Raw genomic sequence first — 18,588 nt, 5'->3', positions numbered from 1 at the left:
TATGTTGATATCAGAGGGGAAAGAAAATGGAGGATTATGGAGAAAAATTTTATAGCCGAGACTGGTAGTGGTGTGCATCACTTTTGCCCATGACCAGAACTTAAATAGCTCATTCTAATCAACTCCAGGAAGGCTAAGAAATGAAATTTAGCTGTATGCCTAAGACAAACAGGTTCAGTGAGCAGCTAGACAGTTTCTCTTTTATACTACCTATCTATCTAAAAAACTATATCCTACCAACAGAGAATGTTTATTTTCTATAAGTCCATGGTACATTTACAAACATAATTCATATAGTAAGCCATAAAAAACTGTAAGATCCTCATCTTTGAAAAGATTCATAGCCACATTCTCTAATTAAAAATTCATTTAAGTAGAGATGAATAGCAACAACAAAAGGTGCTTAACTTCCCTTCTTGTTGTTGCTATTCAGTTACTAAGTCATGTCCAACTCTTTAGCGACCCCATGGACTGTAGCCTGCCTGGCTCCTCTGTCCATGGGATTTCCCAGGCAAGAATACTGAAGTCGGTTGCCATTTTCTTCTCCAGAGGATCTTCCTGACCTAGGGATTGAACCCTTGTCTCTTGCCTTGAAGGTGATTTTTTTTTACCACTGAGCCATCAGTGAAGCCCTAACCTCACTTACCTTGTTGGAAATACTGGGGGTTTAACAAAGAAAAAGAAAAAAAAATGCAAATGCAAATTACATAGAAACTGATGAAAATCAAAACCAGTGGTGTATTCTACAGAAAATTTATACCTTTAAGAGCTTTTATTATTTAAAAAAAAATCTGAAATTAAATGAACTGATATCCAACTTAAGAAATTAAAAAGAGAATAATGGAATAGATATCCAAATTGCTTTAACATCTTTGTCTTTTTTCAACTGCATTTACTAAGATTAGCCAAAGTCTCTCCTTTTTGTCAGTAATTTATTTCCTGGCAAATGTCTGTTCTGTTGCTTTCTGTTTCTAAACCAATTTAAATTTTGTTTCAATTACTGTTCATCACAGGTAAATTTTTCTTTGCAGTTTTATAATCATCTTTGTTCAATTAAAGTAGTATGAAAGACAAGTGCTATAAGTTGAATTGGTGTGGTTAAAAGGTAGCTATAAGTAGATATTATGATATATACTTGGGAGCTGTTAAAATTTTGTTTTTCTTCTAGATTCTGATAGAAGGAGGAATGTGTTCCTTGAAAGACGGGACAACATCTACTAAGAAAACCTGTCAGTATAACTATAAGTGAATTTTATTCTTTTAAAAATAACATTTTAACAGAAATCAGTTAAATTTTAAATCTTTTTTTTTTTTTTTTTAATTTGGATGTTCCAGAATTAGTTGTAGCACACAGGCTCTTTTAGTGTGGCATGTGGTATCTAGTTCCCTGACCAAACCCAGACCCCCTGCACTGAGTCTGGACTCAGTCACTGGACCACCAAGGAGAAATCCCCAGAAATCAGTTAAACTTCAAGTTTTGTTTTTTTCTTAGAGTTTTGCCAGCAAATGTATTTTATAAGTATCTTGGAATATATTGCATAATTGGCCCCTTAAAATTAACTTCATCTCTTATAAAATGTTATACAAGATGAGTATGTATAATATATATATACTGCTTAGTGAATGATTTTAAAAAAAGATACCTTTTTATTCCCTTGTTTATTGTTTAAGAAGTACTACATAATACTTTTGAATACCTTTTCCGTTGTGTTTCCTATCCTGCCCTCTAGAGGTAACTATTACCCTGCATTTGGTTTTTGTGATAGCACATGTAGACTTTTCCGATTGCTTGGTTTGGAGCTTTCTATGACAAATTGAGACAAGATCTCTATATTTTTCTGTAACTTACTTTTGTGTGTGTGTGTTCACCTTGAAATATGTTTTGAGATTCAATCACAATGACACTTGTGTATTCACCTAGAAATATGTTTTGAGATTCAATCACACTGACTTGTGACTTTAATACATTTCATCATTTTCTGCTATACAGCCTTCTATTGTATGAATGTAACACAATTTATACATCTTTTGGCAATGATTATTTAAGTTGTTTTGAATATTTTGCTGTGATAAACAATGCTACTTTAGCAAATCTTGACACTTCTTCTGGCACACATATATAAAAAATTCTTCTAGGATTTATTTCTAGAAGTAGAATTGCCTACTTCATATGATATGCACTCTGCTGTGCTTAGTCTCTCAGTCATGTCCAGCTGTCTGCAATCCTATGGACTGTAGCCTGCCAGGCTCTTATGTCCATGGGGATTCTCCAGGCAAGAATACTGGAGTGGGTTGTCATGCCTCTTCCTGGGGATCTTCCCAACCCAGGGATTGAACCCAGGTCTCCCACATTGCAGGGGGATTCTTTACTGTCTGAGCCACCAGGGAAGCCCAGGAATACTGGAGTGGGTAACCTATCCCTTCTCAATGGGATCTTCCGACCCAGGAATTGAACCAGGGTCTCCTGCTTTGCAGGTGGATTCTTTACCAGCTAAGCTACCAGGAAAGCCCAAAATAAAGCCTTAAAGTGTATAAATGCGCATAAATATGTGTCTTGTTTCCCTGCCCTTCTCACTCTAAATGTAATGTAGGATATCTTAATACAGTGTGTTTTATACATAAATTAAATGGATTTATTTAATAAATTTTCTGTAGGTTTCCTTATATTAGTATTAGGCATTTATTAATCCTTTATTTATGCCCATTCAGTAATCCATTATGTGGATTTGATCTATAGTTTAAACTGTATGATCTATAGTTTACTCAGACAGTGCCCTGTTGGTGGGCATTTGAATTGATTTTGGTATCTCATTTTTACAATGTTCAGTGAACAACTTTGAGCACATATTTCTTAATTGTAGAGGTGCATTTTCAGGATAATTTCTAGAAATGGGATTGCTGAATGAAAGAGGAGATACATTGTGGAGTTTTTGTGGCTTTTTTTTTTTTTGATAGTTATTGCCAAAATCTGTTTTTGATAGAGATTGCTAAATTCCCTATTGCATCATTTTGCAGTCCTATCATAAATATGATTTTTATTCCACAGCCTCACTAATAGTGATTGTAGTCCAACTTAGGAATTTTTGTGAATCTTATAAAAATAGAGAGATGGAAGTTTCAGTTTGTACTTCCTTTTCTTGAGTGAAGTTGAGCATCTTTTAAAAATGTGTAATGGTTATTTGTGATTTTTTTCTGTGAACATCATTTGTGTCCTTAGGAGCATTGAGTTTTTACATGTTTTTCTTGATATTTAAGAATTCTTTATATTTTAAAGAGATTTAGGTCTTTGTGATGTGTCACAAATATTTTCACCTAGTTTATTATTAATTTTTTGATTTGTTTGTTTTTACTTTGTTTATGGTATCTCCTGCTTTGCAAAAGGCTGAACATTTTTTATGTAGTTAATGTTGTCAATCTTATCTTTTATACTTTTGGATTTAATTAGAAAGACTCATCACACTACCTGGTTACAAATGAATTCACTTATATTTTCTTCTAGTATTGGTATGATATTGTATTTTTTTACATTGAGAATTTATCCTGATTTAGGAGTTTATCCTGATTCAAGTTTTTAAAAATGCTTCTTTCCCCTAGGTATTTATAATACTATCTTCTTGTGTCAATTTTCCATATGTACTTTAGTCTGTTCTAGGGCTTTCTTTATGATTCCATTGAGCTTTCCTATTTCACATGTGCTGATATCACATTATTTTTATTATAATTACTTTATACTATGAAGGAAATGGCAACCCACTCCAGTATTCTTGCTGGGAAATCCCATGGACAGAGGAGCCTAGCGGGCTACAGTCCATGGGGTTGCAAAAGAATCAGACACAACTTAGCAATTAAACAGCCACAACAATGTTTAATTTCCAAGAGTTACACCTCCTTTGTGCTTTTTAAAGATTTTTCTGGTTAGTTTTTTATTATTTTTATATATAACTTTAAAATCAACTGTGTAACTCCAAGGAAAAGGGTTTTCTTGGAGGAAAAGAGACCACATGGCAAGTGGGATCTTAATTCCCCAAACAGGGACTGAACCTGCACCCTCTATAGTGGAAGCACAGAGTCTTATCTGATGGACCACCAAGGAAATCCTGCCAAGGAAATATATTCATTTTTATTTGTTCAATCACTGTGTCTGACTCTCTGTGACCCCATGGACTACAGCACACCAAACTTCCCTTGTCCCTCATCAACTCCTGGAGTTTGCCCAAGTTCATGTCTGTTGAATTGGTGATGCCATCCAACCATCTCATCTCTGTCACCCTCTTCTCTTTCTGCCTTCAATCTTTCCCAGCCTCAGAGTCTTTTCCAGTGAGTGAGCTGGCCAAAGTGTTGGAGCTTCAGCTTCAATATCAGTGCTTCCAAAAAGTATTCAGGCTTGATCTCCTTTAAGATTGACTGGTTTGATCTCTTTGTTTTCCAAAGGACTTTCAAGAGCCTTCTCCAGCACCACACTTCAAAAGCATCAATTCTTCATCGCTCAGCTTTCTTTATGATTCAACTCTCACATTCATACATGACTACCGGAAAAACCATAGCTTTGAATATACGGACCTTTGTTGGCAAAGTGATGTCTTTGCTTAACATACTTGTCTAGGTTTGTCATAGCTTTCCTGCCAACAAGCAATTGTCTTCTAATTTCATGGCTGCTGTCACCATCTGCAGTGATTTTAGAGCCCAAGAAGAGGAACTCTGTCACTGCTTCTACCTTTTCCATATGCCGTGATCTTAGTTGTTGTTTTTTTTTTTTAATATTGAGTTTTACGCCAGCTTTTTCACTTTTCTCCTTCACCCTCATCAAGAGGCTCTTTAGTTCCTCTAATTTTCTGCCATTAGAGTGGTATCATCTGCATATCTGAGGTTGTTGGTATTTCTCCCAGCAATCTTGATTCCAGCTTATAACTCATCCAGCCCAGCATTTTGCATGATATGCTTTGATACGTTTAATTTATATAAGTTAAACAGGATGACAATAAAGAGCCTTGTCGTGCTCCTTTCTCAGTCCTGAACCAGTCAGTTTTTCCATACAGGCTTGTAACTGTTGCTTCTTGACCCACATTCAGTTTTCTCAGGAGACAGGTAAGGTGGTCTGGTCTCCCCATCTCTTTAAGAGTTTTCCATAGTTTGTTATGATCCACACAGCCTAGCTTGGAGGATTTTGAGCATAACCTTCCCAGCATGGGAGATGAGTACAATTGTCCAGTAGTTTGAACATTCTTTAGTACTGCTGTTCTTTGGGATTGAGATGAGGATTAACCTTTTCCAGTCCTATGGGCCCTGCTGGGTTTTCCAAATTTGCTGACAGCTAAGTGTATACATTAAGGGTGAATTGTCATCCTAAGTATGTTGAGTAGTACTATCTAAAAAGGATTTTTTTTATTAATTCAGTCTAATTTTGTATCTATAATAGCTGTTTAAAATTCCTTTATGCACTTTAAGGTTTTTCTCAAGTAGATTCTGAATGTCTCTTAGATTCAGCTGTAGGTACTTTTGTTCTTTTTGTTGCTACTTTAGTGTGAATGCACACCCCATGTTTCTGCATTGAATCTGGATTTTGGACACAAGCACATATATGTTATTTTACTGAAAGGTCTTTTTAGGAGATGATTTTGAGTCAGTAACTTGGGAAAGAGTATTGGCATCTATGAAAATGATTATTATTTTTCCCTCCTATCTCTTTTTTAATACCCCAAAACATATACCATAAAATTCACCCTTTCAACAGTTTCTAAGAGTAAGGTATACCTCTCTTCCCTTCAGCCTTTGGTAGCTACAATTCTGTTTCTGTGAGTTTTAATATTTTATATATCGTATATAAGTGTGCTGCTGCTACTTTGGGATTGAAATGAGGATTGACCTTTTCCAGTCCTATGGGCCCTGCTGGGTTTTCCAAATTTGCTGACAGCTAAGCGTATACATTAATTAAGGGTGAATTGTCATCCTAATGATGTTGAGTAGTACTATCTAAAAAGTCGTGTCAGACTCTGTGCGACCCCATAGACAGCAGCCCACCAGGCCCCGCCATCCCTGGGATTCTCCAGGCAAGAACACTGGAGTGGGTTGCCATTTCCTTCTCCAATGCATGAAAGTGAAAAGTGAAAGTGAAGTCGCTCAGTCGTGTCCGACTCTTAGTGACCCCATGGACTGCAGCCTACCAGGCTCCTCCGTCCATGGGATTTTCCAGGCAAGCATACTGGAGTGGGGTGCCACTGCCTTCTCTGATATATAAGTGTGATCATATAATATTTATCTTTTTGTGATTTATTTCACTTAGTATAATGTCTTTAAAGGTTCATCCATGTTGTAGCATACAACAGGATTTCCTTCTTTTATAATGCTGAAAAATATTCCATTGTATGTATAAACCACATTTTGTGTATCCATTCATTTGTTAATAGACATATAGGTTGCTTTGACCTCTTGGTTATTATAATATTGCAATGAACATAGGTGTGCAAATATTTCTTCAAGATTCCATTTTCAATTCTTTTGAATGTATCCCAAGAAATGGAATTGCTGGATCAGATGGAAGTTCTGCTTTAAAATTTTATTTATTTATTTGGCTGCACTTGGTCTTCACTGCTGTGTGTGGGCTTTCTCTAGTTGTGGCCAGCGGGAGCTTCTCTAGTTGCAGTGTGCGGGCTTCTCATTATGACGGCTTCTCTTGCTGTAGAGTACAGTCTCTAGGCATGGGAGCTTAAGTTCTTGTGTACACAGGCTTAGTTGCTCCACAGCATGTGTACACAGGCTTAGTCGCTCCACAGCATGTGGAATCTTCCCAGACAGGAGTTCAATCCTAGATTGGCAGATGGATTCTTCACCACTAGGCCACCATGAAAGTCCCTATTTTAAAATTTTTGAAGAATGTTCATACTGTTTTCTATATCAGCTATACCATTGTGCATTCCCAGCAATAACGCACCAGGGTTCCAATTTTTTGAAATCTGTACCAACACTTATTATTTTCATTTTTTTCAGTAAGTGGCCATTTTAATGGGTGTGAGGTGATATATAATTGTGGTGTAGGTCTTTTAAGATAGTGAATTTTGCCAAAGGATTTTGTGATATGGACCATTCTAGCATTCCTAAAATAAATCCCACCAAATCATGATGATTTATGATTGTTTACTCTTATTATTTTTAATTTTATATGTTAAAATTTTAACTCATATACAATTTTTGCATTGATGCTGTTGGTGAGATTGGCTTATATAATATATGTGTGTGTGTGTGCATGTGTAATCTTTCTCACATTTTGGAATTAATGTTCTATCAGATTGCCGGAATTTTTTTAAGTTTATAATAAAAATTGAGGGTATTTAAAAACTGTCTTGAAATTTGAATCACTTGCCTCTTCAACCAAATCTCACTGTTTTATTGAAGATCTTCATCACCTCATAACTTGGTTGTTGAGTTGATCTCCCAATGATATATGTTTTCATACAATTTACCCTTGTTTAATTAATCCCCAATTAGATGCCTTGGTAGACAGTCTAAAATTTCCTTAGTATTAAAGTGCACCTCCACACTTTCTTTTCCCCCATCACATACACTGTTTTTCATCTTGTCTTTTGGGCACTTGCTTATTCATCTTATAAAGCCTATTCTTTATCATGTGCTTTCTTTATTACTATTCACCAAATCTCTTTCCCTAGAACTCATCACATTTAGGTCTCTACTGCTTTTGTATCTTCTATCACTTTTATTGTTGCACCTAACTTTGTGACTAGTTTTAAAAACTGTGTTTTTCCTCATCTCAAAATGCTGAGTCCTTTGAACATTATGGCCATGTATTCCTAAAAACGATTACAGTGCCTTACGTAAGGTAATAACTCAAGTCTTGAATTTACATTTTAATCTACATTCATTTAATACACATTTATCTTCTCTACTAATAACTGTGAGTTTACTGTACTTATGAGAATACCCTTAGTTCATGTTGTTAGTAAAATCCTGCTCTTCATTCTGCTCTCTGCTTTCCACTGTTAAGAAGAACCTTTGTGAGGATATACATTCCTTCTAAAATGATGAACTGAGGGTAACTGAATTTACCTAAGTTCTCTCTACCTCTCAGCTGACTGACAGGTTCTGTTACAGAAGGCGCCAAATCCAATCTGAGGTATGAATAGTAGTCATGGTCTGCTGTATATAGGAGGGCATGTGATTTATTTATGTTGTTGCACCACATTCCATTACCTTTTGCTTTTTTTTAATAGCAAAATCACTTTTACAAGCAAGAAGAGGAATGGTTGAACCTACTGCTCATCTATGTATAGTATTGTATTTATGCGTTCTAGGGAGTCGTGACCTACTTATCAGGCCCACTTTTAAACTTTTCTTGGAATCATGAGAGAACATATTAAGCAGATAATGAATAACATGCCAGGTGCTTTGAGTTAATTTTTTTTTAATTTTATTTTATTTTTAAACTTTACAATATTGTGTTAGTTTTGCCAGATATCGAAATGAATCTGCCACAGGTATACATGTGTTCCCCATCCTGAACCCTCCTCCCTCCTCCCTCCCCATACCATTCCTCTGGGTCGTCCCAGTGCACCAGCCCCAAGCATCCAGTATCGTGCATCGAACCTGGACTGGTGACTTGTTTCATACATGATATTATACATGCTTCAATGCCATTCTCCCAAATCTTCCCACCCTCTCCGTCTCCCACAGAGTCCATAAGACTGTTCTATACATCAGTGTCTCTTTTGCTGTCTCGTACACAGGGTTATTGTTACCATCTTTCTAAATTCTATATATATGTGTTAGTATACTGTACTGGTGTTTTTCTTTCTGGCTTACTTCACTCTGTATAATAAGCTCATTAGAACTGATTCAAATGTATTCTCTTTAATGGCTGAGTAATACTCCATTGTGTATATGTACCACAGCTTTCTTATCCATTCATCTGCTGATGGACATGTAGGTTGCTTCCATGTCCTGGCTATTATAAACAGTGCTGTGATGAACATTGGGGTACACGTGTCTCTTTCCCTTCTGGTTTCTTCAGTGTGTATGCCCAGCAGTGGGATTGCTGGATCATAAGGTAGTTTTATTTCCAGTTTTTTAAGGAATCTCCACACTGTTCTCCAGAGTGGCTGTACTAGTTTGCATTCCCACCAGCAGTGTAAGAGGGTTCCCTTTTCTCCACACCCTCTCCAGCATTTATTGCTTGTAGACTTTTGGATTGCAGCCATTCTGACTGGCGTGAAATACAGTTAAAAAAAATAAATCTAACAGTGTTACAGTCATCAAATGTGAAAAGATATATTTTTATATTAATTTTGAATTCACAAATAGCTTTAAAATTCTGCAGTTATGAAATCATAGGTTAAGTATCGTTTCAATTGTATGATGAAGCTTCATTTACTAAATTAGTAAATGTCTGGTACCTTGGCTTATCCTTCCTGTGAACAGACATTTTGTTTGTTCATAAAGATTCATTATATTGGAAAAAATTAGTTCAATTTCTCTGTTCTCGTTTCTTCCCGTATGTTTCCTCCCCTTGTTTTACTTGTAAATACACGTTTGGTTGTTATTGTTGTTGTTTTAGTCACTAAGTCGTGTCCAACTCTCTTGTGACCCCGTGGACTATAGCCCGCCAGGTTCCTTTATCCATAGGATGTCCCAAACAAGAATACTGGAATAGGTTGTCATTTCCTTCTCTAGAGTATCTTCCTGACTCAATGATAGAACCCACATGTCTTGCATTGGAAGGCAGATACATGGAGAATAAATCCAAAATACCCTATCAAAAGTGCAAGCTGCCACATATCCAAAATTTTAACTTTTAAAATGTTCCATAGCATGTTAACTGAACTTATTTACCAGCAGCTATTTTTTGCCTGTGTATATATTAATACATACTAGTCTTTAGAAATTAGCAAATATATGGTACCTTAATAAACTTGGCAAATTAAATCTTTATTTTCAGATCTTCATTCTTCACGGAGTAGTCAGTCTTCCAGTTACTCTCCAAGGCCAACAGATAGTAGTTGTTTCAATTCTAGTTCAGAGATGGTAAGTTATGTTCTTTTTTTGCTTGTTAATATATGCTGTACTAATTTAGAATAAGTTATATTTCTCATAGTTTACCTTTTCATTTTGAAAAAAAAGTTGAGATAATAGTGAAAATAAATGTAAATAAAAATGTGAAAATATTAAGAATGTAAATTAAAATGTGAGCATCATTCATTCATATTTATGAAGCATCATTCATTCATTCATGTTTGTAACGTGTTCATTGTTATTTACAAAACACACTCATATTAAGATATGTGTGTGTGTGTGTATATATATATAGTAAATATGTGTTTATTTTAAAAGAGTTTTTAGAATAACCCACTCACAATAATTGAAAACCTCAAACAACCAATAATACATACATGGGAGTGACATGTTTAGTGCTGAGTGGGAACTATAATTGACTAATTGGAGTTGCTTCATATTCTGAGTGGATTTCTCACAAATCACATGTTTAAATGGAGTTCTCCATTAATTTTTTGTTTTTCTTTTCATCTACCTTTTGTCTCTAGCTTGCTATCCAAGCTGCTCTTGCCAAGGAAGGACACTAGTGACCTCTAATGGTGCCAAATTCATTGGGCAGTTTTCAGGGTTTTTTTTACAAGAATTTCTAGCCATATTAATAGAAATAATTATTTTCTTTTCTTGAAACATTTTCTTCTCTTTGCTTTTGTGATGCATGCTATCTTAGTTTCCTTCATACCTCTTTGTGTGCTACATTATGCCTTTGCCCACTTCTCTTCCACCTTTCCCTGTATATAAATTGTAATGTAGGGTTTGCTTCAGGACCCTTCTCTTAACCTATACTCCAAACTCTAGATGATGTTATATATTCCAGTGACTTTTTATACTATTGCCTGGTTGATGATAATTCTCAACTTTATGAATTCAGCTGAGATCCTTAATTAAATATCCAGTTTCTTCTTGGATATCTTCTTAGGTATTTCACAAAAAGCTGAACACCCCCTAATCTCCTTATATCAGTTTTCCTGATAGTTCTCATATTAGTAGATTAGTAGTGGGACATGACTGAGCAACTGAACTAAACTGAGTGGGTAGTTTTCTACCCATGCAGTTGTTGCCAGAAACTAGTTTGGCATTTCAGTCTCGCCTGCCTTCCTAACCATATTCGTTTCATCACTTCATCCAATCAATTCTACCTCCAAAATAAATTCCATATTTATCTACTTCTCTCACCTACTAAGTGTCAGTACACTAGTCTAAGGTATCATCATCTTGTTCTTAAATTATTATGGTTGTTGCCCAGGAGATCTACTTCCACTTTGCCCCACTTTTTTTCCAGTTAGCAATAATGATGATCTTTTGAAAGCTTAAATTGAATGATGTTATTCCTGTGTTTGATTATTCAGTGGATTCCTCTTTTGCTTTAGAATCTAAACTACTTATAGTGGCCTCAGGCCCTGTGTGATATAGCTTCTGACTACATTTCCAACTTCTAGTGTTCCTCTCTCACCAAACATTGACATGCGACTTCCTTAGCTGACTGGTCTCTTTTCTGCTTCAGGACATTTATATTAATATATTCTGTTAGTCGTCAGCTTAAACATGTCAGTGCTTTTGAAGCCCCTCCTTGACTTTTCAATCTAAATCAGGCCCCTTAGATATGCTCTTATAATACTTCATACGTGCTCTTCATAATGCTTTTTTCAACTTGTAATTATGTGATGAACATCCTTTCCACATATAAGAGTGTGTGCTATCCATCAGTTCAGTCGCTCAGTAGTGTCCAACACTTTGTAACCCCATGGACTACAGCATACCAGGTTCCCTGTCCATCACCAACTCCCAGAGCTTATTCAGACTCATGTCCATCAGTTTGGTGATGCCAACCAACCATTTCATCTTCTGTCATCCCATTCTCCTCTGCCTTCATTCTTTCCAAGCATCAGGGTCTTTTCCAGTAAGTCAGTTCTTTAAGTGGCCAAAGGATTGGAGTTTCAGCTTCAGCATCAATCCTTCCAGTGGGATTAAAGACTGATTTCCTTTACGATGGATTGGTTAGATCTCTTTGCAGTCCAAGGGACTCTCAAGAGTCTTCTCCAACACCACAGTTCAAATGCATCAGTTCTTCAGTGTTCAGCTTTCTTTATAGTCCAACTCTCACATCCATACAAGACTAGCGGAAAAACCTTAGCTTTGACTAGATGGACTTCTGCTGGCAAAATAATGTCTCTGCTTTTTAATATGCTATCTAGGTTGGTCATAGCTTTTCTTCAAAGGAGCAAACATCTTTTAATTTCATGGCGGCGGTCACCATCTGCAGTGATTATGGAGCCCAAGAAAAGTCTCTCAGTGTTTCCATTGTTTCCCCAACTATTTGCCATGAAGTGATGGAACTGGATGCATGATCTTAGTTCTCTGAATGTTGAGTTTTAAGCCAACTTTTTCCACTCACCTCTTTCACTTTCATCAAGAGGCTCTTTAGCTTTTCTTAGCTTTCTGCCGTATGGGTGGTGTCATCTGCATATCTGAGGTTATTGATATTTCTCCCAACAGTCTTGATTCCAGCTTGTGCTTCATCCAGCCCAGCATTTCACATGATGTTCTCTGCATATAAGTTAAATAAGCAGTGTGACAGTATACAGCCTTGACATACTCCTTTCCTGATTTGGAGCCAGTCTGTTGTTCCATGTCCAGTTCTAACTGTTGCCTCTTGACCTGCATACAGATTTCTCAGGAGGCAGGTAAGGTGGTCTGGTATTGCCATTTCTTGAAGAATTTTCCACAGTTTATTGTGATCCACACAGTCAAAGGACTTGGCATAGTCAATAAAGCAGAAGTAGATGTTTTTCTGGAACTCTCTTGCTTTTTCGATGATCCAGTGGATGTTGGCAATTTGGTCTCTGGTTCCTCTGACTTTTCTAAAACCAGCTTGAACATCTGGAAGTTCACGGTTCATGTATTGCTGAAGCCTGGCTTGGAGAATTTTGAGCATTACTTTTCTAGCATGTGATATGAGTGCAGTTGTGTGCTAGTTTGAGCATTCTTTGGCATTGCCTTTCTTTAGCATTGGAATGAAAACTGACCTTTTCCAGTCCTATGGCCACTGCTGAGTTTTCCAAATTTGCTGACATATTGAGTGCTGCACTTTTACACCATCATCTGTTAGGATTTTAAATAGCTCAAATGGAATTCCATCACGTCCACTAGCTTTGTTCATAGTGATGCTTCCTAAGGCCCACTTGACTTCACATTCCAGGGTGTGGAGCTCTAGGTGAGTGATCAAACCATCATGGTTAGCTGGGTCATTCAGATCATTTTTGTATAGTTCTTCTGTGTATTCTTGCCACCTCTTCTTAACAGCTTCTGTTTATGTTAGGTCCATACCATTTCTGTCCTTTATTGTGCCCATCTTTGCATGAAATGTTCCTTTGATATCTCTAATTTTCTTGAAGAGATCTCTAATTTTTCTCATTCTAGTGCCTCATACTCCAGGTATCTCTTGCCTTCATACTTTTGCATTCCAGTCCCATATAATGAAAAGGACATCCTTTTGGGTGTTAGTTCTAGAAGGTCTTGTAGGTCTTCATAGAACTGTTCCACTTCAACTTCTTCAGCATTACTTGTTAGGGCATCAGTTCAGTTCAGTTCAGTTCAGTAGCTCAGTCATGTCCGAGTCTTTGTGACCCCATGAATTGCAGCATGCCAGGCCTCCCTGTGCATCACCAACTCCCGGAGTTCACCCAAACTCATGTCCATCGAGTCAGTGATGCCATCCAGCCATCTCATCCTCTCTTGTCCCCTTCTCCTGCCCCCAATCCCTCCCAGCATCAGGGTCTTTTCCAGTGAGTCAACTCTTCACATGAGGTTGCCAAAGTATTGGAGTTTCAGCCTCAGCATCAGTCCTTCCAATGAACACCCAGAACTGGTCTCCTTTAGAATGGACTGGTAGGATCTCCCTGCATTCCAAGGGACTCTCAAGAATCTTCTCCAACACCACAGTTCAAAAGCATCAATTCTTTGGTGCTCAGCTTTCTTCACAGTCCAACTCTCACATCCATACATGACCACTGGAAAAACCATAGCCTTGACTAGATGGACCTTGTTGGCAGAGTAATATCTCTGCTTTTTAATATGCTATCTAAGTTGGTCATAACTTTCCTTCCAAGGCGTAAACGTGTTTTAATTTCAAGGGCATAGACTTGGATTAATGTGATTTTGAATGTTTTGCCTTGAAAATGAACAGAAATCATTCTGTTGTTTTTGAGACTACATTCAAGTACTGCATTTTGGACTCTTTTGTTGACTGTGATTACTAATTGATTTCTTCTAAAAGATTCTTGCCCACAGTAGTAGATATAATGGTCATCTGAGTTAGATTCACCCATTCCAGTCCATTTTAGATCACTGATTACTAAAATCTTGATGTTCACTCTTGCAGTCTCTTGTTCGACCACTCCCAATTTGCCTGATTCATTGACCTAACATTCCAGGTTCCTATGCCGTATTGCTCTTTACAGCATCAGACTTATTTCCATCACCAGTCACATCCACAATTGGTGGTGGTTTTGTTTTGGCTTCATCTCTTCATTCTTTCTAAAGTTATTTGTCCACTGATCTCCAGTAACATACTCAACACCTATTGACCTGTGGAGGTCATCTTTCAGTTTCCTATCTTTTTCACTTTTCGTACTTTTCATGGGGTTCTCAAGGCAAGAATACTGAAGTGGTTTGGCATTCCGTTCTCCAGTGGACCAAGTTATGTCAGAACTCTCCACCATGCCCTGTCTGTCTTGGGTGACCCTACAGGGCATGGCTCATGGTTTCACTGAGCTAGACAAGGCTGCAGTCTATGTGATCAGATTGATTAGTTTTCTGTGATTGTGGTTTTCAGTCTGCCTGCCTCTGATGGAGAAAGATAAGAGGCTTATGGAAGCTTCCTGATGGGAGAGACTGACTGAGAGGGAAACTCTTTGTTGTTCTGAAGGGTTGGACTATGCTCAGTAAATCTTTAATCCAATTTTCTGTTGATGGGTGGGGCTGTGTTCCCTATTGCTTGACCTGAGGCCAAACTATGGTGGAGGTAATGAAGATAATGGAGACCTCCTTCAAAAGGTCCCATGCAGGGACTGCTGCACTCAGTGCCTCCAACCCTGCAGCTAGGCCACTGCTGACCCCTGCCTCTGCTGGAGGCTCTTGGACACTCACGGCCAAGTCTGGGTCAGTCTCTTGTGGGGTCACTGTTCCTTTCTCCTGGGTCCTGGTGTGCACAAACTTTTGTTTGTGCCCTCCAAGACTGTGTTTCCCAGTCCTCTGTAAGTTCTGGTGGATCTATGGTGGGGTTAATGGCGACCTCCTCCAAGAGGGCTTATGCCATACCCAGGTCTGCTGCACCCAGAGCCCCTGCACCTCCAACAGTCTACTGCTGACCTCTGCAGGAGACACTCAAACACAGTTTTGGCTCAGTCTCTGTGGTGTCTCTGGGTCCTGGTGTGCACAAAGTTTGTTTGAGCCCTCTGACATCTCTGGTGGGTATGGGGTGTGATTCTAAATGTGATTTTGCCCCTCCTACCATCTTGCTGTGACTTCTCCTTTGCCCCTGATGTGGGGTATCTTTTTTTGATGGGATCTAACATTCTTCTGTTGATGTGTGTGATGTAGAGGGCAGCAATCATGTCTGCTTCACTCACATTGCAGATGCTAACTCAGTATTTATTTCTTGAATAAGTGTATTGATCTTTATTTTCTCTAATTTGTGCCCTGTCAGTTTTAATACTATATATTGTGCTTACTTTTCCTATTTTAGTGCCAATCAGCTAGGGCTTATATTTCATTTTAGGTTTTTTAATGTTAACTTTGCTTTTTATTTTTAGCTAAAATAATATTTTATATAGGATTTTTTTATTAAAAAGAGTATTTTATTTAGTAATTAAGATAAATTTTTCTTGAAGTTGAAAAATTAAAGTTACTAAATTGAAATCTAGGCCTATTAAAAATTCTTAACATTTGACTTTTTATATAGTGATTGTTATATTTATTACTATTTAACTTTTCTTTTGTATATTTGATTTTCTGTTAGCTGATGCTATTCTCTATAAGTCTTCTTGAGACTGAGTCCATGAAAGATACAATATAGATATTTTTTTACTTAAAAAGTCAAGGAGTGAATACTAAATTGTATATGTTAGCTTTTTAATTCAAAGTTATACTTCTACTCTACTCTTAAAGTAGTTGAAGAGTATATGTTCTATATCATTTCATCTCTGTGAAAAGGTAGGATAATGTCACCTATGATTATGGGGACTAATAAGAGACAAAAAAAAGTCTTCTCTTTTTAATCCTTTGCACCTTTAATATAAGTTAAAAAGTGAAAGTTGTTCAGTTGTGCCTGACTCTTTGCAACCCCATGGACTCCAGGCCAGTATACTTGAGTGGATAGTGTTCCCTTCTCCAGGGAATCTTCCCAAGCCAGGGATTGAACCCAGGTCTCCCACATTGCAGGTGGATTCTTTACCAGCTGAGCTATCACAGAAGCCCAAGAATACTAGAGTGGGTAGTCTATCCCTTTTCCCACATTGATTGAACCCAGGTCTTGATTCTGCCACCTGATTTTCCCACCTGACTGAACCCAGGTCTCCCACATTGCAGGCAGATTCTTTACCATCTGAGACTCCAGGGAAGCCCAAGAATACTAGAGTGGGTAGCCTATCCCTTCTCCAGGGGATCTTCCCAACCCAAGAATCGAACTCAGGTCTCCTACATTGCAGTCAGATTCTTTACCAGCTGAGCTACCAGGGAAGCCCTTTAATATAAGGATTCTTAATATTATGTCATGCTATTTTGAAATCTATATCCTTGATTAAAAAAAAATCTAGGTTGATTTGCCACCTATCAAAGTCTTTTCTTTTTTGAAAAGTTTCTGTAATGTGAATTTTAAGAATGTCTGCTTTGAAGTGATTGAATAATTTGTTTTTTTTAATGTAAGCATCATTTACAGCAAAATTACTAATTTATTTTAGCTATCTGAAGATGAAGATCAAACTGAAGATTCAAATAGGAGATCCATCAAAACCAAAGAAACAGCTAATAATTTTTATTTAGAAAACATGGAAAAATTTCCATGTGATAAGGTTATTAATAACAATGCCAAATTTCATAAACAAAATGAGAATTTTAACCAGTTCTCAGTGAATAATAATATACATCAGTTTCCAGAGTCTCAGTGTAATTCAGCACACATATTGCAAAGCAAAACCAGTAATAATTGCATTCTACAGGTTGCAAAGTGTGATGCATGGGTACAAACGGAGAGTGAACTTATAATGGAGGAAAAATTAGATGCTGCCATACAATGTGATATAATTTCAAAATGTAAATGTAGAAATGATGTGTCTTCTTTTTGTAATGTTGAAAGGTACAATGAAAATGTTAAGGCAGATACCACTGGAGGGCAGGAAATACTTAGAAACAACTAATATTCTAAAACCTTAACCTGAGATTTTGCATTTGTTTTAATGTTTAGAATTTCACTAACATAAAAAAGAATGAGAATATTTTTGTAGCTAAGCAACTAGATGAAAGTATTCAGAAGATGTATTTATTTTTTAGTATTACTAATTTATGCTTTAGTTTCCCATAGGTATTTTTAATAGTTTAGTATGTCTTAAAATTTTTTAGAAAATAATATATATGTAAATTTACTATTATTCTTAAGCTGATTATTTATTATGAAATGCTGCTGTTTATGGATTAAAAATGTTTAACTATTACTTCTGTGAAATAAAAATATCTCCTGCCATGTTAATAAACAAGAAATGTCACAGTCATCAGCATTTTCTGACCTCCAAATGTGAATGAAGGCTCCCAAAACTGGGATCCAGTGGATGCTGCCACTCCCTATGGTGATTGCTGAGGAGCTGGGGGAATGCAAGAAGCAAAATGAACAAGGAAACAGGATTGGCCCCAGGTAGCTGAGGTGCATATGAAAGGAGTGAATTCAGTGATTCCAGAGACTTGCATCTTCCCATACATAGAATGCTAAGTTCCTTAACTTGATACTGATCTTTGATGTTCAAACTGCCTGCTCCCTCTGTTGCACTTGTATATAGCCTGACTTCCCCTCTTGCCCTCTTGGACCACTTTTCTCAGAGCTACTGAGATGCTGTCTCCAAGGCCAGAGTCTTAAACATTCCCACCAAATAAAATAAGTGTCTACTTTCAGGTTGTGACTCTATTTTTTTAGTTGACAATACTTTGTTACATTTATTTTAAAATTTAGTGCAGTTGTATCTTTTGCAAAAATATTCTCTTCCAAGAATTTAAGACAGAAAATAATACTAAGTAATACTAAATATGTTTTATAGCCTAATTATAAGATTTCCTTAGCTACTTATCTTAAACATTATACTCTTGTTAAAAATTCTGGCATTAATTTTTAGATAAAATATTTTTCTAATTTGGAGAAAAATTTTTTGTTGGTGCTTATATTAATTCAAAGGAATGTTTTTTCTCTTCAAGAGTAAAAAAAAATGTTTTAACGCTTTTGTAAAAGATTTATTCAACATTGGAAAGTTATTTATGTTTACTAATTTTAAT

At 36.8% G+C, this 18,588-nt stretch overlaps 1 protein-coding gene across 1 annotated transcript in view; it reads left to right on the top strand.

The window, feature by feature from the left end:
• Nucleotides 1-18,213, top strand: part of REDIC1 (regulator of DNA class I crossover intermediates 1) — an 83,528-nt gene extending 65,315 nt beyond the window's left edge. The window contains exons 10-12 of the mRNA XM_070789272.1: nucleotides 1,169-1,229; nucleotides 9,944-10,029; nucleotides 17,013-18,213. Of these exons, the coding sequence (XP_070645373.1) occupies nucleotides 1,169-1,229; nucleotides 9,944-10,029; nucleotides 17,013-17,468 (603 nt within the window). The 3' untranslated portion in view covers nucleotides 17,469-18,213. The remainder of the gene's footprint in view (nucleotides 1-1,168; nucleotides 1,230-9,943; nucleotides 10,030-17,012) is intronic.
• Nucleotides 18,214-18,588: the final 375 nt, after the last annotated feature.

This window comes from Bos indicus, chromosome 5, assembly GCF_029378745.1.
Source record: "Bos indicus isolate NIAB-ARS_2022 breed Sahiwal x Tharparkar chromosome 5, NIAB-ARS_B.indTharparkar_mat_pri_1.0, whole genome shotgun sequence".
Classification (NCBI taxonomy): Eukaryota; Metazoa; Chordata; class Mammalia; order Artiodactyla; family Bovidae; genus Bos; species Bos indicus.
This window is presented reverse-complemented; position numbering and strand designations above follow the sequence as displayed.